This window comes from Chiloscyllium plagiosum, unplaced genomic scaffold (assembly GCF_037043375.1).
Source record: "Chiloscyllium plagiosum isolate Xiang-an unplaced genomic scaffold, Cpla_swu_hap1 HiC_scaffold_10, whole genome shotgun sequence".
Classification (NCBI taxonomy): Eukaryota; Metazoa; Chordata; class Chondrichthyes; order Orectolobiformes; family Hemiscylliidae; genus Chiloscyllium; species Chiloscyllium plagiosum.
The window spans coordinates 62245564-62265965 of record NW_028270148.1 but is presented as its reverse complement, the minus strand read 5'-3'; the positions used below and the strand labels follow the sequence as shown (position 1 = coordinate 62265965).

Here is a 20402-nt window from a genome sequence, read left to right as displayed (position 1 = left end):
AGCCCTCCACATTCCCAATGAAGGACTTATGCTCGAAACGTTGACTCTTCTGATCCTCGGATGCTGCTTGACCTGCTGAACTTTTCCAGCGCCACACATACACTTCCCCGCTCCCAATCCTACCTATTTTGTATCATCAGCACTTGAAAATATTACATTTGATTCCATAATCCAAATCATTGATAGAGATTGAGAATAACTGGAGTTCAAGCACTGATCCCTGCAGTATCCCATTGACACTGCCTTCCCCTCTAAAAAGATCTCTTTATTCCAAATCTTTGTCTCCTGCACCCATCCTGTTCTCACACCATTTCAGTATATTACCATCAGTCCCAGGGACTTTGATTTTCCACACTTATCTCTTACATGAAATTTATAATAGCTGTCTGATTATCCAAATATGCCACATCCATCTGTTCTCGCTCATTAATTTTATTAGTTATGTCTTCAAAAGCTTTCAGTAAATTGATCTAACATGATTTCCCTTTCATAAATTCATGTTAAGTTTGTGTTTTCCCGTTGGTATTATCTAAGTATCCTGTTAGCACATCCTTTATAATGACTTCATATTTTCCGACTTCTGATGTTAGGCTAACTGTTCTGTAATGTTGGGCGGCACGGTGGCACAGTGGTTAGCACTGCTGCCTCACAGCGCCATGAGACCCGGGTTCAATTCCCGACTCAGGCGACTGACTGTGTGGAGTTTGCACATTCTCCCCGTGTCTGCGTGGGTTTCCTCCGGGTGCTCCGGTTTCCTCCCACAGTCCAAAGATGTGCAGGTCAAGTGAATTGGCCATGCTAAATTGCCAGTAGTGTTAGGTAAGGGGTAAATGTCGGGGTATGGGTGGGTTTCGCTTCGGCAGGTCAGTGTGGACTTGTTGGGCCGAAGGGCCTGTTTCCACACTGTAAGTAATCTAATCTAATCTAATGTCCTGTTTTGTCTTTCCTCCTTTAAATAATTACAAAAGCCACCCTCCAAACTGTCAGGACTGTTCCAGAGTCTACAAAATGTTTGAAGCAGCTACTATTTCCACGGTCACATCCTTTAATACTCTGGAATGTAGATTATCAGGTCTTGGGGATTTAACAAGTTCCAGTCCCATTAATTTCTCCAGCATTTTTTTAAACTGATACTAACTTCCATAAAATTCTCCTTCCCAATAGAGCTTTGTTTCCCGAGTATTCTAGGAAGTTATTTGTGTCTTCTGTCAATACAGAACCCAATAAGTTGTTTAATGGTTGTGCCATATCCTTTTTTTTAGTATCAGTTATCTTATTTCAGACTGTAAGGGGTTAACATGTCTTCTCTAATTACTTTCCTTTTATGTACAGAAAAAAACCCTTATAATCCACTTTTACAATGCTTACAAGTTTACTGTCAAACTCCATTTTTCCTTTCAGTCAATTTCTTGGCCCTCCTTTGCTGAATTCTAAACAGCTCCTAGTCCTTAGGCTTGCTATACTTTACATTTGAAACATTCACAACAGCAACAGGCCATTCTATCTTTTGAATCTGTTCCGCCATTTACCAAGATAATGGTTGTTCTGATTACAACCTTAAATGCACATTCCTGCCTATTCCTGATAATCTTTCAGCCCCTTGTTTAACAAGAATATGTCTACCTCCACCTTAAAAATATTCAAGGACTCTTCCACAACCTTTTCAGAAGAGAGCTTCAAAAGCTCGTGACCTTGTGAGAGAGATTCTCCTAATCTCTATTTTAAGCCTGATTTTTAAACATTGATCCCCTAGTGCTAAATTCTCCCATAAGTGGAAATATCCTCTCTATAGCTACCCTGTCAAGACCCATCATGTGCAAGACTAACCTAATTTACAAAATTCCATACCAAGACTGCACGAAACACTATATAGGACAAAGAGTAAGACAACTAGCAATCCGCATGCATGAACACCAATAAGCCACTAAATGCCACGACCAGCTATCCCTAGTAGCCATACACACAGATGACAAGGACCACAAATTCAACTGAGACAACACAATGAGCATATGACAACTTAAACAGAGGACAGCCAGAGAATTTCTAAAAGCATGGCACTCATCCACGGACTCCATCAACAAATACATAGACCTAGACCCAATATACCGGCCACTACAACAAACTACTGGAACTGGCAATTGAAAGCAGAAGGAATGAAACCAAATAAATTCCTGAAGACACAGTACAGCAGCGCTTCATTGGAGGCTTCAAAGCACTGGAGATGTCAACTAGACAGGGACGAAACGTCTGCAAATCAACTTCGCAGCTTGGCAAATGTACCTACAACCACAGCAACTAGAATCTGAGCTACAAATCTTTACGCAAACCTTGAGGCAAATATAATTTTGACATTTATTGATAGGCAATTGGAGATAAAAGTCTTGTTACAATGGTAGAAGGTGTTGGTGAGGCCACACCTAGAGTACTGAGTCCGTGTAAAAACAGGACAAACTGACATTAGAGGCTGTTCAAAAGTGACCCCTGAGTTGAAGAGATTGACTTATCAAAAACAGCTAAGTAGGTTTAGCCTTTATTTGTTTGAATGTGGAGTCATTGCATTGAATCATGCAAGATTCCGAGGGGACTTGACAGATTAGATGGAGAAAAAATGTCCACTAGTGGGATAATGTCAATCTAGGGGACATATTCGATGGGAAACTTTTATTTAAAAATAAGATATCTAGAATTCTCCATCCCCAGAGAGTTGTGCAGGGAAGATCATAATCTATTTAAAGAGGAGACAGATTTTTTATAAATTTTAGGGAGTTGATGGCTTTGATGAGCTGGCACAAAAGAGGAACGAAATCTGGTGCAATTCGACCATGATCTTTTTGAATGGATGGACAGGTTTGCAGGGCCAAATAGCCTCCTCTATTTTTCTTATGTTCTTACATGAGACCATCAGGTCAGAACAAAGAAAACTGGAAGAAGATAAAAATAACAATTCTTTATTGAATATACATGTCCTTTGACACAAGATGAATTGGTGGCACAAATAGAAATAAATCGGTATGACATAATAGACATTGGAATGAAAAAGATCTAGGACCTAAGTATTCGCTATACTTGATGTTTCAGAAGGTTAGGCAGAAAGTAAAATAGCTGAGAAAGCTCAGCTAACTATGTATTTGCGATAACTGCAGTATCGAGAAGTGATCTTGTCTTGGAAAATCAAAATGTAAAGTCACTTAAAGCAAGGGAAATGTCACTGATGGGAGTAGTCTATAGACCCCCTAACAACAGCTGCTTTGTAGGATAGAGTATAAACCAAGAAACAATGGGGGCTTTTAAGAAAAATACTTTGAACATTATGGGAGATGTCAATTTTCATAAAGGTAAGATTGACTATATGGGCAAAGGTAGCCATAAGGACAGGTCCACAAGAGTATATATCGGACAGTTTCTTAAGTTGCAGAACTGACAGGACGTGATATTTTTGATTCAGTCATGTGTAATGAGTCTGGGTAATTAATTGTCTCATAGTAAAGGATTTTCTAGGGAAGAGTAGTAATAGTATGACAAAAGTTCACATTCAGTTTGAAAATAAGAAGTGGCAGGTGAAACCTAGTACCTTAACTTTGTAACTGCCTATATTTAAATATGAGGACAGATTTAGCTAAAGTGATCTGGGAAAATAGTTTTAAAAGATAAAACAATATTTTATCAGTGGTAAATGTTAAAGAAAAGATTCCTAATTTTCAATGAAGATCCAAGTATCTATCTGGAAAGAAAGTAAACAAATCCAGGGGTACAGTTTTAATTATAATTTGAAGTACATGAGATGTTTGTGGCAGAAAAGGCAGACAAAACTTGTGTTCTGTCTCTTTCTATGACTTGATTTTCCAGGAACAGTTCGCCAGCCTGTATGTTTAAGGGGCTCTACTGTGTAACAAGCTTAGATGAGCAGGAGAGTCCTGCTCCTACTAACTGCCGTAGCAATTGGAAGGATTTATAGTTTGATAATTTACTTGTTTGGTCACATTATGAATGCTATTCCTTGCACCACAGTACCACCTCAACATAGGTTCACAAAGTCATAAAAATTCAAGTAATGTACTGGGATTCTTCCTCAGAGGAATAAAACTGAAAGGCTGTGCTAAACATATGAGTACTGTGTACAGTACCCAAAATTTTCTTTTCAGGAATGCTTTGAATGTCGCAATGAATAACATGAGCTCTGGTCTACAGAAATAAGTTTCCTCAGGTTTCACCATGTTAGGATATCCGATGAAGACTACTACATAGTGGTTATTACTGTCTTTGAAAGTAAATTAAAACTGAGAGAGATGTATAGTGTGTAGCTGCATCAATATCGCTTTCACACTGTCACAAAAGAGTCATTATTACTAATGTTCTCCACCTATCCACATTTTCCTTCAGTGGTTATTAGGTGCTAGTGCTCAAACAACAGGTATTAGTAAATGAATCCTAATGGCGGAATCTTCCAGGTCTGCCTCAAACACTTCGAAAGGAAGTTAAGGATCCTTAATTGGGACGGATGCAAAGAAAGAAAAGCAGTGGACAGCAGCTATGGAAATATTAAGAAAGAAAATTAATATATGGAAACTAGAATTAGAAATGTAAAAAAAAACAGAGTCATCGAGTCAGACAACTTGGAAACAGATCATTCGGTCCAACCAGTCCATGCTGATCATAATCCCAAATGAAACTTGTCCCACCTGCCTTTTCTTGGCCCATGTCCCTCTAAGCATTTCTTATTCATGTACTTATCGAAACATGTTTAAAATTTTGAGACTGTACCCATATCCACCACTTCCTCTGTAAGTCCATTTCACACACGAACCACTCTGTGTTTAAAACAACAAAAAGCCCCTTGTTCTTTTTAGATCTTTCTCTTCTCACCTTAAAAATATGCCCTGTTGTCTTGAAATCTCCCACCTAGGGAAAAAGATTCCAGCCATTCACCTTATCATACCCCTCCATAAGATTACCCCTCAACCTCTATGCTCTAGTGAAAAGTCCCAACCTATCCAGTCTCTCCTTATAACTCAAACTCTTCGTTCCTGACAACATCCTGGTGAATATGGAGCTGAGATTGTGATGCTGGAAAAGCACAGCAGGTCAGGCAGCATCCGAGGAGCAGGAGAATTGAAGTTTTGGGCACAAGCCCTTCATCAGAAATGAAGGGCTCATGCCTGAAACATCGATTCTCCTGTTATTCGAATGCTGCCTGACCTGCTGTGTATTTCCAACACCACAATCCCGACTCTGATCTCCAGCATCTGCAGTCCTCACTTTCTCCTAACATCCTGGTGAATCTCTTCCGAGCCCTCTTTAGCTTAATAATATCTTTCCTAAAACAGTGTGACCAGAACTGCAGGTGGTACACCAAAAGTGATCCAATCAACATCCTGTACAACCTCAACATAATGTCCCAACTCTTATATTCAAAGGTCTGAGCAATGAAGGCAAGTGTGCTAAACATCACCTTAACCACCCTAGCTATAGGTGATACTTCAAAAAATTATTTACCTGAATCCCTAGGTCTCTCAGTTCTATGATTTATTCCTGATGAAGGGCTTTTGCCTGAAACGTCGATTTCGCTGCTCCTTGGATGCTGCCTGAACTGCTGTGCTCTTCCAGCACCACTAATCCAGAATCTGGTTTCCAGCATCTGCAGTCATTGTTTTTACCTCTCTGTTCTATGACACTACCCAAGGCCCTACTTTTAATTGCAAAGTCCTGCCTTTGTCTGTTTTACCAAAATGCAATACCTCGCATTTATCCAAATAAATCTCCATCCTCCAGCGCATTGACCCAATTGATCAAGGTCTGTTTATAATCTTAGATAAACCTTCACTGTCTATTATATCATCCATCTTAGTGTCATCTGCAAACTTACTAATATGCCTTCAATATTTTCATCTAAATCATTTCCATAACTGACAAATAAAAGTAGACCCAGCATCAATTCCTAAGACCGTAAGACATAGGTGTGGAAGCAAGGCCATTTGGCCCATGGAGTCCACTCCGCCATTTAATCATGGCTGATGGACGTTTCACTTTCACTGATCCTCACTCTTCCCTGTAGCCCTTAATTCCTTGCGAGGTCAAGAATTTATCAATTTCTCCCTTGAAGGCAGCCAACGTCCTGGCCTCCACTGCGCTCTGTGCCAATGAATTCCACAGGCCCATCACTCTCTGGCTGAAGAAGTGTCTCATCATTTCCGTTCTAAATTGACCCCGTCTAATTTTAAGGCTGTGCCCATGGGTCCTAGTCTCCCCGCATAATGGCAACATCTTCCCAGCGTCCACCCTTTCTAAGCCATGCATTACCCTGTGGAATATCGGATATGTGGCAACATTAATATAAGTCTAAAATGGTGCAGTTGAAGCAGGTGGCATCAAAGATTACTGCACGTCCTGGTAAGAAGAGTCTGAGTCATAATTTGAAATCACTTTAGGATGTTTCATGTCATTTGAAAAAATGCTAGCCAAATTAATTGGGCTAAAGAGCAATGGCCATTGCAAATGCAAAGTAGGTTGACAGGTAAAATGCAGGAAATTTATGCTTTGCTGTTGGAGTTTCTTGGAGTTATGGCCTAAAAAGAAAACTATATTTGTTATATACAAGTTAGTGCCCGAAACATATAAGCCTAGGTTCCAGAATTTAAGGAAACTGCCTGGTTAAACCTATGTTGAATTCAAACTGTTCACCAAAGTAATTTTGACAGGTGGATACAAACTTTTCAAGTTGAAACCACGTATGAAGCTCTTAGAGAGTTATTCTCTTTGAGGAATTTAAAAACTGACTACTTTTCATCATAAGAACCCAAGTTGAGGACCAAGGGCTTTCAAGAGCCAGACAGGCACAATTAATGGCTGATGATTTTGAACTAATCCATAAGACCAAACCTTCCTTCTGCCTTCTGCCACCCCTATCCATTCGAAAATAATAGAAAATGGATGGATGAAAGGAAAGCAAGTAGCCAAGGTAGGATGTGGATAACTCGGAATGCCCTATGGACTTTTCCTCAAATCAGAAGGAAAAGTAATGAGGCTGGTAGTGAGAATCAGAAGCTGAAGTGCTTCCATTGTAACAAGGTGGAGAACACTCACTGAAATATTAGAAGTTGAGGGAAAACCCATGGGATTTATGGGGTTCATAAGAATGAGTCCAAAAAGGAAACAAAGAAATTTCCATGGATCAGATTGTCACTTTAACTGCAACCAAGAGACTGAAGGTAGATACTGCTATGAGTATAGAAGAAGAAATATGAAAGATGGTTATCTAAAGAGAAGAAAACTCCAAAGAAACTTTGGGACTGGTGTTAGCTCTTCAACACTTCAAAATGTGTACCCAACACATTGGATGTTCTCATTGGAAAGAAGAAGGCTAAGGGGGGATTTGATAGAGACATACAAGATGATCAGAGGATTAGATAAGGTAGACAGAGAAAGACTTTTTCCTAGGATAATGACGTCAGTGTGTACGAGAGGGCATAACTACAAATGGAGGGGTGATAGATTTAAGACAGATGTCAGAGGCAAGTTCTTTACGCAGAGAGTGGTAAGGGCGTGGAATGCCCTACTTGCTAAGGTAGTCAACTCAGCCGCATTAGGAAGATTTAAACAATCCTTAGATAAGCACATGGATGATTTTGGGATAGTGTAGGGGGACGAGCTGAGAATAGTTCGTGGGTCGGTGCAACATTGAGGGCCGAAGGGCCTGTTCTGTACTGTATTCTATGTTCGGTGTTCTAACACAATAACAAGGATCATAATCCACTACCCTTCATTGAAAAGCTTTTAAAAATTTGAATGTGAGACTATTGATGGAGTCTTATTATGATCATTTAATGAAAAAGTTATTTATGGAACAAGAAAAGAGAATGTGATTATGGATGCATTGTCCCAAATGTGAAATGTGGAGGTAAATGAAATATTTTAAAAACATTTAAGATGTATACGGTTTCCTTATGGGGAAGAAGGGATAAATGGATATAAGTCCTGTGTTTTGTTATTTGTAGATTCTATGTTTTGTAATGAAACGCATTTTTGAAAGGCCATTCCATACACTTATTGAATATTTTTTCATGTATTTTTATTTTTGTGTTATTTTAAAATTTATTGACTGAAATGTTTAAAACCAATGATTTCCAACAATGGCTGCATGTCTTGAAAGGAAATAATTTGATACCTATTGTGAACACTGTGTTGCTGCTGGTTCCAGCAATGTGCAGGCAAACTAGAGCTGACTGGTTGTTTACAAGTAACGCTGATTGATTGTCACTTAGCTGAACAGCTTGGGCTGTGAACAAGAAGGAGCGAAGCTAGTCAGGCTAGAAGAGAAATCAGAAAGCCTGCAAAAACGAAAAACATTCTCTCCTAACCCTCTGCAATAAATCACTTTAAGCCTGAGAAAACCAACTTATCTTTCCATCAGATGCTACAAGTTGTGATTTTGAGTTGGACAAGTCAGAGACCGTTTATAAGTAAACTCTGTCCCTCTTGCAAACCAGTGGAAGCATTCAGAAAAAACAAGGTTGAGCAGAAACCTTCAGAATCAGGAAGAAACACCCAACAGAATTTGTGAACAAAGTCTACGAAACTATTTTTCCAGTTTCCCCTCCACCTGTGTATTCTATTTTTCCATTTAAATTTGTCTGTGTGTGTGTGTGTGTGTGTGTGTGTGTGTGTGTGTGTGTAAAGGATAACAACTGTAAATTTGTACAGCTTACTTAATTGAATACCTGTAGAATATAATTACCTATAATATATTAGCCCTTGTGTGATGATGCTGCTCCTTTAACAAGGTGATGTTGTCCTTGGTTTTATTTTCCAAAGGGGTCGTAAAGGCAGAGGTTCTGATATGTCTGTGTTTATCTACTTGAGAAAGCTTTTTTTATAAAACACGTGTACAATAAAAAGGGGGTGGCCAGTTCTCCCAATTCAGGGTTTGGTTTGATTTTGGTTTTAGTCAGCTTTTTTGTTTGCAGCTGCTGGTCAAGTTTAAGCTGGGAACCCAGAGAAGCTTCTGGGGACCCAAAGAAGCAGTTCCATACTGATGCTCTCTCTCTTTCACTCTCTCTCACTCCCTCTCTCTCTCTCTCTCTCACACACACTCTCTCTGTCTCCCCCATTCCTCTCTCTCTCTCTCCCCCTCTCTCTCACACTCCCTCTCTCCCGCTCTCTCTCTCCTCTCCCTCTCTCTCTCTCTCTCTCTCTCTTTCTTTCTCTCTCTCTCTCTTTCTTTCTCTCTCTCTCTCTCTCTCTCTCTCACTCACTCACTCTCTCTCTCTCTCTCTCTCTCTCTCTCTCTCTCTCTCTCTCTCTCTCTCTCTCTCTCTCTCACCCCCCTCTCTCTCGCCCCCTTTCTCTCTCTCTCTTCTCCCACCCCCCCCCCCCCTCCCCCTCCGTCTCTCTCTCTCTGACACCTATCTGTAAGAACCTGTGTTTGATTTACCATTTTTTTGCTAAGGGGTGTTTATGGGAATCTTACAAGTGTTTGAAACACCATCATTAAGTTGCAATAGAGTTGATTGGGTTTTCAGATAAGTTATGTTAGTCTATATTCTGTTCTCATTTGTTCAATTATAAATAAATTCTGTTTTGTTTAAAACAGTGGTTAGGCCAGCTGTAGAAACCATGTCTTGTTTTCTGTCAACCTAAGAAACCGATAATTTGCGTAGTTTGTGCATTTCTTTAAAAAATGTAACTTTAGTGACAACTTCAGTAAGAGCAGTGCCTGATTTCCACCATAGTACTCCAGTGAATTATGACAGGACTAAGTGAAATGAACTTGAAAATTAGCAAAAGCTGCATTGACAAAAATGTAGTTCCCTTGTTCACATATTTTTTAAATAAATAACAAAAAGAAGTTCTTTTAGATTAGGTTTTAACTCTTTAAAATTACTCACTGAAAATGTAATTCTCAGGTGTTGCTTCAAATGAAGATTTGCTAGCTCATGGACCTAACTTCGAAAATTGTAGCACTGGTTCAAGAAGTCGAGGTAACCATTATGTAGATATAGCGTTTAAAATAAGTTGCATCATATTACATTTGTCTTTGTGGTATTATGTTTGGCTTGCATTTGACATGATTTTTTGATTGATTTTCACAAACTTTATTGCTCTGTTGTGTTTTTGTTTTTATAATACCTTCACTGTTCTTGATTGCTGAATTGCTTTGCCAAGCATTTTCCAACTTTTATGTATTCTATTGTGACATCCATTTCGACAAAACACAAACCAATTAACGTTAGATTCTGAAATAGTCAACAGAGCTGGTTTATCCTGTTTTCTCACAGCAAGTATAAGCTATAACAGTATAAGAATTTATAGCAAGACTGATTATAAAAAGTAACTAAACTTCAAACCAAATTACTTACATTTAAATTAATGTATCCTTTATTTTGAAAGTCTATTAAAAATATTTTTAATGCATTTTTTAACCGTAAGCTAAAACAGTCAGCTGTTTAATGATTTAACTAATCACATTAATAGAAATAATTTAATCAATCTGTGGTTGAAGTGTCAGTACATTTAGAACAAACTTCAAATATTTTGCAATATAATTTTAATTAGATGTTACTTGTGGACTGAGGAGTTATGACATCTTTGTTCGAGTATTTATATTTCCATTTTTCCAAGGTTTTAGTCAGATACGTCCCATATGAAATACAGGGTGGAATCCTCTCGGCTGAACAGAGGAAGCTTTGAAAATTGAACCGGAAGCAGGTTTGCAAATGAGGGGTCAGATCAGCAGCCCGACGTGTTCCAGCCTCCATGAAATTTTGCTAGAAATGGAAGACTGTGTGGCCATCAGAGCCAGACACCCATGTATGCAACAACAGATATTAACCTATCTGTAGTGGGGAGAGGGGTCCTTTCCATATGAGAAAGATGGTGACTGTTGAAGTACACTGCTGGGAGAATCTTAAGCTGTGGTGAGAAATCTGAGAGAATCATACAAGAATTCCAGTGAGCTTTTCTTGGCATCGGGTGCACCAACTTGCATTTTTTTATTGTCTAAGGCATTGAGATGCGATTCTTGCTTTACAAATGCAAAGTGTCTTTTAACCAGGATTATTACTTGTTATTGTCCTCATTAACACCAAATTTTACTTAATTAATATGCAGCTTTCTATTCTATCACCCATTGAATAGAAACAAAACACCAAGAACTCCCAATATGAAAGTCTTGGGTATCTGCGACTCCAGCTCACTGCATGCTCCTCGGACCACTACCTTGGACACCTGGTATTAATTTCTCAGACACAGTCCCTGGCACTGGTAACTCTCAACTCCCATCCATGAACACTGACATCTGACACATTACAGCTGCTCAGGACCATCATTAGTCTACTGCTGATGGTGCCAGCATGACCTACGTTGCCCTCCATGGTCTGCCAATTGCTAATAGTGGTCTTTTGAATGGAAGGTGGCTTGGTCCATGCTTAGAATGAGTGGAGTAGGTCTCCATATTGTGTCCAAAAACCATGGGTTCCACTTCTGCACTTTACGAGAAATCCTTCAAGGGGCAGTTGCATCTTTCGTGCACATGCAGAGTTCAAGTTTGCATCAAGGTTCCTGAAGAAGGGCTTATGCCCGAAACGTCAATTCTCCTGTTCCCTGGATGCTGCCTGACCTGCTGCGCTTTTCCAGCAACACATTTTCAGCTCTGATCTCCAGCATCTGCAGACCTCACTTTCTCCTCAATCATTTGCAATCATATCATGCATGTGTAATACATTCATTATAGGATGTGGGATTCAAATGCTGGTTATAACTAGTCAGCCATGTTAGTGGTCCTTCCAAATTGCAGGTACACATTTCTGTGAAGACAGTGTGATCATAGGTGACCTTAAAAGAGGCATCTGCAGTCCATCTTGTATACAGCTAAGGCAAGACGTCCTAGGATGACAAGGAGTACAGAACTGATTACATCTCCACCTGTACTGTAAGTATAATGGAAGACTCGTATGCAAATATGCGTGTCGTGATTAATTTGGGGTTGAGAGAGATAGGTATAAATGCCCATACAACGCTTACAATCTGCTGTTATCTTTGTATCATGACTTGTTGAAATAAGGTTCAATGTCAAAATGGTGAATGGGTCATTCATTGCTGTCATCAGAATGCAAAATATCAGACTCTATGATGGAGCATGTTAAGCTTCCATTTGTAAAGGATTTGGCTGTTGACTATTTCCATTGAAAAGCACATCTTCTGTTCCTTTTGTTCCTAATACAGGTGCGTGCCAGCATAACCAATGGACCCAAACATTGAATGTTGTGATTGCTTCCATGTAACAACATCACAGAGATGGAGGAGGAATCAATGTGCTAACAAGCCCCAGAGAAGCAGCAACCTGTAGCAGAAGCCAAACAGCCTCCACTAAATGAAGAGATCACAGTTGAAGGACATATCAGGATTCATCAGAAGCAGCATAGTACCAGAGTCGTTACTGCTTGATGCCCAATTTTGTCCTTGTAACCACAGCTCTGGATATCCCAAAATGTGATGAGTGAGCAATGCGGCTGCTGCAGTGGGATATGCAACCTGTCAAATGGGTGGCTGTCCTGGCCTGGTAGCTGTCAATGTATCAGCTATGTTGAATGTTTCTGCAACTGGCTCCTTCCAGAGAGCAAAAGGGGACCTGTGTAGGATCTCTCAATTATCCTCCACAAGTGCATCACCAATGCCATCTGCGCAAGATTACACCTCTACATCTCATTTCCCTGTGACAGTGTCAGTGCTACAGCCTGGATAGTAAGTTTCAGCAACATTGCTGGCTTTCCCCAAATGCATGGCACAATAGACCATATGCATATTGCAGTGAGTAGACCATATCACAACACTACAGCGTTCATCCAATAGAAGGAATTCTATTCCATTAATGTGCAAGTGATCTGTGATCACCAGTATCACTTTGTCTGTGCTCAGTAAGCTGGGATCTGCCACAACTCTACATTCTGGAGAACTCTTCTGTTCCTACTGTGTTTGAGAGTCCAGATGCCTACAAGGCTGGTTATTAGGGGACAAGGGCTAACCTGTGCAAACATGGCTAATGGCTTTGTTATGCAGGCCCCCCTGACGTTGTGGAGCAGAGGTGCAGTGCAGCCCGTTTTTTTTAACCAAGGCCACAATAGAGCAGGTGATTGGTCTACTGAAGATGCGGTTTCACTGCTTGGACTAGTATAATGGGGCTCTGCATTTACTCTAGACAGAGTGTACTGCATAATCCTAGCATGTTGTGCTGTCTGCACATATGATGCAGACAACTAGGGAATGTGATGAATGTTGAGGAACTGGGAGAGCGATAGCAAATTTCTAAGGAGAAGAATGAGAATGTTGAGAAGGAGAAACAATCCCTTGTGCATGACAGAGCACAGCTTTGTGGGATGCTACATACCATATAGGACTTAATTGACACCAGATCCAGTATATGAGAGCTGGGTTGAGTGACTGTAAAATTCTTGTTGCTTGAAGCAGTTTGTGTGCTGGGAGAGGGGAGGGGGAGAAATGCAGCCTCTGATTTGATTTATGTTTGATGTGCTGGTTCCTGTAAATAAAAGTTAATATTATACATCAAATGAAGGCCTTCCTTTATGCAATGGCCTGACATTGAACAATGGTGTGATGCTGGGCGGCTGTGGTCTTTGGGGACAGAGTAGTAGTGGCTTTGAGAGGATTGTGAGTTTAGATGTGATTACAAAATGGTAAAGTGTGTAGCCTGGTACTTAAACAGCGATTTGGGGTTGCACTGTGGAATCACATGTGCAAGACACTGTCTGCTGTGTCACCTCTGTGCTGTCAGAAGCATTGGGCTATGGCTGCTGTACCACTACCTTGCATGTGAAGGCAACTCCAGACTGCCAATGCTTGACCAGGGTCAAGACCAGGCTTCCAAAATGACAGCATTCACAGAGGTGCTTATCTATTCCATGTTCCCAAAAGTGGTAGGTGGCTAATGAGGTGCATCTGAGACATCCATGCAAAAGAAAAACCCCAGTAGGCCTCATAGAGAGAAACCCTCTATGAAACACAATGAAAATTTAGCCCAAAAAAAAGCCATGGCATTTAGCCAGAGATTCATCCCTGAGGGCATGTTCAAAATACCCATCTTCAGGGAGGGGGGCTGTAAGAGTTAACCACTTGCGCTTATAGAGTCATACAGCATGGAAACAGACCCTTTGATCCAGCCAGTCCATGCCGACTATGATCTCAAACTATCTGCCCTCTTCAGGCCCATATACCTCCATACCTTTCCTACCTGTGTACTTATTCAAATGTCTTTTAAACATTGTAAAAAAGTACCAACCTATCCAGCCTTTCTTTATAATTCAAACTTTCCATACCCAGCAACATCCTGGTGAGTCTCTTCTGAACCCTCTCCAGCTTAATAATATCATTCCTATAACTGGGCAACCAGAACTGGACCCAGTATTCCAGAAGAAGCCACACCAGTGTCCTGTACAACTTCAACATGACTTCTGAACTCCTATACTCAAAGACTGAGCAATGAAGGCAAGCATGCCAAACACCTTTTTAACCACCCTGTCTATATATGACATAAACTTTAAGGAACAATGTACCTGAACCCCACTACCCAAGGCCCTACCATTGTATAAGCCCTACACTTATGGTTGTACCAAAATGCAACGCTCGCATCTATCCAGAGTGAACTCCCATCTGCTATTTTTCAGCCCATTGATCCATTTTATTAAGATCTTAGAAGACAGTTAATTCTCACCCTGGCTAAGGTCGTCGTGAAGCTTCCACCTTCTCAACCTTGCCCCTCGCCTGACACATGGTGACCCTTAAGTTCAAGCCACTAATATTCATCTCTCTCTAATGAGAACAACCCTATTTTGCTCTGGGACTTTGGCAACTACTACTAGTTGTTTTAGCTCTTTGAATCAGATCTGTGCCTTTAAGGGGAGCTGGGGCATAATAATAATGTCACTGGACTAGTAAGCTAATGCTCTGGTGAAATGGATTTGTATCCCACAATAGCAGCTGCTAGAATTTAAATTCAGTTCATAAATCTGCAGTTCAAAATCTCATTGATCATGACTGTGATAACTGTCATTGGTTGCATCCAGTAAGAGAAAACCTGCCACAGAAATGTGATCGACTGTTAAATATCCTCTGAAATGTTCAGTTCAAGGAACATTTGGAATAGGCAACGTTTCCATGACACCATAAAGATAAAAGAAATCTGCAACTTTGAGTTGTTGCTGCTACTCTGTACCGAAGTGATTACAAATATTTTGACTTATTTAGGACTTTTATGGGTGAGTTAAAGATCATCAGAGTTTTTACAGAATAGGTGAGTTTTTCTTTGAAAAATTTGGAATATGTTTAGCAATATTTGAATTCTTCACTCTACCTCAAAATTATGTCACATGCTTCATACTTTATGAATGATTTGTGAATTAAGGATTATTTTTCACCAGGTCTCATTTTCCCTTTGCCATTTTTTGGAAGAGTTTGATTCTTCTGTTTCAAGATCCACAATTCATTTAGTCTAGCTTACTAGGCTGCATCTCAGACAATATATGTTCCTGTCAATTGTTTGACACTTCCAAAGTCCAACTTTATGCCTTTCTTAACTAGCATGATTTTTTTAATGCTTTTAAATAAAATGTTACCTCTCCAAGCACAGATCTTGTACGACTAATGGTTCTCCAGTGTAAACTTGTTGATGTATGGTCTTTCCAGTGTTGATTTTGGAGGTTTCATGATCAGTTACCTTAAATAGGCAGTCAGTGACATGTAGCAATTTTCTGACAGTTCATTAAGAAGCAGCAGTTTAGTTACGATAGATCAGTAATTAGGCAAAGGAAGTATCTAAGTGTGACAGTTATTTTTATTCACTCATGAGACATGGGCTTTTCTGGCTGGCTAATATTTATTGCATATCCCTAGTCCTTGAGAATGTGGAGCTCGTGTGCCTTCGTGAAGCACTGTCCATGTGCTATAAGTAGATCCATAATGCCTTTAGGAAGGGAGTTCCAGGACTTTGATCCAACAACAGTGAAGGATCGCTGATTTTTTTCCATGACAGCATGGTGGCTGGCTTGGAGGGAAACTTTGCGGACATCTGCTGGCCTTGTCCCTCTAGATGGAAGTGGTGCTGGGTTTGGAAGGTCCTGTCTAAGGATCTTTGGTGAGTTTCTGCAATGCATCTTGTTTATTGTACGTACTGCTATTACTCCGTGTTAATGGTAGAGGGAATGGATGCTTGTGGATATAAAGTCTGTCCAACAGGCTGCTTTGTGCTGGATATTGTCAAGCTTCCTGAGTGGTGTTGGAACTATACCCATCTAGGCAAGTGGGGAATATTCCATCACCCTCCTGACTAGTGCCTCGTAGATGGTAGAGAGTCTTTTGGGAGTCAGAGGTGAGTTATTTGCTGCAGTATTCGTAGCATCTGACCTACTCCTGGAGCTGCTGTATTTACATGGTGACTGCAGTTGAGTTTCTGGTCAATGATAACCCCCAGGATGTTGATAGTGGGGGATTTAGTGATGTTAACAGCATTGAAGATCAAGGGGCATGGTTAGATTGTCTCTTATTGGAGTCAGTCATTGCCCAGCATTAGTATGGCGCAAATGTTACTTGTCACTTGTCAACCCAGGCCTGGACATTGTTCAAATGCAACAAGCTGTGAACATCGACTGCTTCAGTATCTGAGGAGCTGTGAATGATGCTGATCATTGTGCAATCATTGGAAAACATTCCCACTTCTGACTTTATGATGGAGAAAAAGTTTTCTAGGTGTAGTCTAACTAGTGCCTTGTATAGCTGTAACAACTTTGATATTGCATTCCTGTTGAAATCAAGGCCAACATTAGATTTGCCTTCCCTTATATCTGCTGAACTTGGAACACAAGTCTCTAATAATGTGGATAGAATGTTGTCAGGGCCCCATAATCTTTGCAGCATCCAGTGCCTCCAACTGTTTAATATCATGTAGAGTGAATCAAATTGGCTGAAGACTGATATCTGTAATGCTGGGGACGACTGGAGGAGGCTGAGATGGATCATTTCTGTCTGAACATTGTTACAAATGCTTCAGCCTTTTTTGCACTGATATACTCAGCTCTTCGTCATTGAGGATGGGAATATTTGTGTTGCTGCCTCTTCCACCAGCATTCATGACTGGATGTGGCAGGATGGCAAAGCTTAGGTATAATCTGTTGGTTTTGGGACTGCTTAGGTCTGTCTATCACTTGCTGTTTGGCATTCAAGTAGTCCTGGTTGTATCTTCACCATGTTGATATCACTTTTAGATATGCCTGGTGCTGCTCCTGGCATGCCCTCCTGCACTCTCCATTGAACAAGAATTGATTCCTTGGCTTGATATAATGGCTGAGTGGGAGATATGCTGAGCCATGAGGTTGCAGATTGTGTTAGGGTATGATTCTGCTGTTCTTGGCCCACAGCACCTCATGGATGCCCAATCCTGAGTTACTCGATCTGTTCAAAGTCTGACCCATTTAGTACGGTGATGGTGTCACACAATATGATGAAGTGTATTAAAGTGAAGATGGGACTTCATTACAGAGATTGTGCAAATGGGCACTCTTGCTGATTAGGTCCTGGACAGATACATTTGCTACAGGCTGACTGGATGCATCCAAAATGTTTTTCTCTCTTGTTGGTTCCCCAACCATCTGCGGAGACCCAGCTATATTCTTTAGGATCCAATCGTAGTGCTGTTGCAAAGCCATTCCTGGTGTTGGACAATGAAATCACATAGCCAAAGAACATTTAGTGTCCTTTCCACCCTCAGTGCAATCTCCAAGTGTTGTTCAACATGAAGGAATACTGATTCATTAGCCAATGGTGGACAGTATGTGGTAATCAGCAGGAGGTTTCCTTGTCTATAAGTATGACTGTGTCAGGGTAGTCTTGACTAGTCTGTGTGTCCCAAATTTGGCACCAGGCCCCTGAAGTTAGTAAGAAGAACTTTACAGGGTTGACAAGGCTGTTTGTGCTGTTGTCTTTTCCAGTGCCTAAGTCCGTCTGGTTTCATTTCTTTGTGAGACTTCATAGTAATTCATTCAGTTGTATCAACTCCTATGCCATTTCATAGGTCAGGAGATAGTCAACCAATTGCTGTAGCTCTAAAGTCACATGTAGGCCAGACCAGGTGAGGATGATAGATTTCTTGCCCTGAAGGACATTAGCGAACCAGATGGGTTTGTCCCACAATCAACAATGATTTCACAGCCATCAGTAATTTCTTAACTCCAGATATTGTTTTCTGTTGAATTCAGATTCCACTATCTGCCTTGGTGGAATTCAGACCTGGTTCCCCAGAACATTAGCTGAGTTTCTGGTTTAATAGTCCAATAATAATACCATTAGGCCATCACCTTGCCTTGAGAATGCTTCACCAATCATGAAGCTGTCCTATAGAATGTACAAGCGGGGCTAGTGGTTTTCAGTGTCTTTGTCTCTGTTCTTCCCTCAGGCTGATGTAGGGGAGCTCCTGGTTTACTCCCAAGAAGATGCAAGTACATTTCCCTGGATTTTCTTGCTCCTAACCATCTCTCACCATCAATCCTTGTTGATATATTTTATTTTGGGGGCTGGCCATCTATGCTGTATCAATCACCTGTCTAAAACTTCTCGGCATTTGATAATTGGCAGCTAGCTACTCATGATGCCAGGTGACCATTGTCCCTTTGCTTACCTCCATTTGAAAGTTAGTTTTCATTGCTTCTAAGAACAATCCTTCTTATTTTCAAAACATTGCATTCATTGGTAGTGTGGAACCTGATAAATATTTTGTTTATGTTTATGGAAGGCTAGTTACTACTCTAACACTACGACTACTCAATAAGGTTTCATGCTACACAGGAAATACCAAATATGGAATATTAAAATGTGCAGGTTTACAGGGGACCCCAATTTACCATAGTGACCAACATCAGACAATACACTTCAGAGCTGCCATTGCCTGTGCAAAAATATGCATCAAAATTAAATCAAACTCACAAAACGCTCAATCCATAATTCATACATCTTCTGTTTATCTTCAAGTGTACATTCTGCAGTTGCGAAGTTTTTTTTCCTGTCATTGCTTTGCTGATAGTGTAGGGTTCTGGTTTGTAGTCAGTTATTTGCTGATTTTTAGGTGGTTCAAATCATCCCCACATCCCTGGTTCTAGGTACAGGGCTTATTTAAGGAATGTGAAATGAAGAGGGCAATAGACAGATGTTTCAGGCCAAAAGAACCTCTACAATGCAGAAGGTAAGTATAACACATACAGGTAAATGCAATAAACAGGGAAATTGTCAATCAGAGGACAGTAATACCATTAAATACATTATTAGCTAGATTAAACATTATTGTATTAAAACAAAAAGACAACAGTTTCAATTACAGAATCTTTTAATCAGGCTTGGGATCCCAATGCACTGTCACTACTGACCTTCTGCTCCCTGCTATCGAGGTCAGAACTTTGGGGTTTTGACAGTTTTGAATCATAGAATCCCTACAGTGTAGAAACAGGCCATTTGGCCCAACAAGTCCACACTGACCCTCCCAAGAGTAACCCACCCAGACCCATTCCCTACCCTATTACTCTACATTTACCCCTGACTAATGCACCTATTGTTTACATACCTGACCGCTACGGCCAATTTAAAGCTCTCTCATCCAGGTGAGATCAAGGCTGGCAGTTATACAGACTGTTTGCCCCATTATCTCCCTTCAAATCTGTGTTGTTTATTGTGTTTCTGGTGTTTCCTTTTGAAGTCAATTGGTTTCCCAAACATTCACTGTATATGTGAATGGGTTTCAATTGAAGTTGAATGTCTGAGCTCTCCATAGGCCCCATACAGTCTGTGCTGCATATCCCAAGATCTAGAAGTTGTCTCTGGCTGTTTCAATTATTGTTCTTTTAGAGAGGTGTAAATTGGAATTCCAGGCTGAGCAATAGTTTCAGACAGCCATCAGTTCTAAGGATTGTGATTGTGTATACTCCACGTAACTCATTCCAGCTGCCGTTTACCTTTTAAAAGTTTTGAAAAGTATGTGTTTTGTCCAGTATTTTAGATGATGGGGATTTTTGCTCAACCCTGCAATAGTGAACACATGCCTTACTCCTTTAATAATTTCTGAACTAAGTTGCAAATGTTGAAATTAGGAGCAAGTTTCTAATAGATGTTGTTCAGAAACTTGGTGATGTGTGACACTTTAGATTTAGAAGAGTCCACTGTTGTAAACAGGTACTACTTCTGTAGCTAAGGCATCACAGTACAATTTATTATCTCAACTAGCATTTGCTTTCAAATTTTCATCAAAATGGTAGACATTTTGCAGGACAATGAAGAGGCACCCTTCCCCAAATTCATTGATAGGGTCGTTTTATGGTTATGATTTGGACAATAATTTGTTTCTAGCTTAAGAGGAATGG

General features: G+C 40.3%; 1 protein-coding gene across 11 annotated transcripts in view; it reads left to right on the top strand.

The window, feature by feature from the left end:
• Window positions 1-20402, top strand: part of ccdc88ab (coiled-coil and HOOK domain protein 88ab) — a 399202-nt gene that overhangs the window by 349648 nt on the left and 29152 nt on the right. For 9 of the 11 annotated variants that reach the window (XM_043696005.2, XM_043696000.2, XM_043696008.2 and 6 more), the window contains one exon: window positions 9900-9974. The exons of 1 other annotated variant lie outside the window; for it this stretch is intronic. In XM_043696005.2, coding sequence (XP_043551940.1) covers window positions 9900-9974 — 75 coding nt within the window. Of the gene's footprint in view, window positions 1-9899; window positions 9975-11788; window positions 11924-12216; window positions 13556-20402 lie in introns of those variants that run through there. One more of the 11 variants, XM_043696010.2, reaches the window with a different exon arrangement.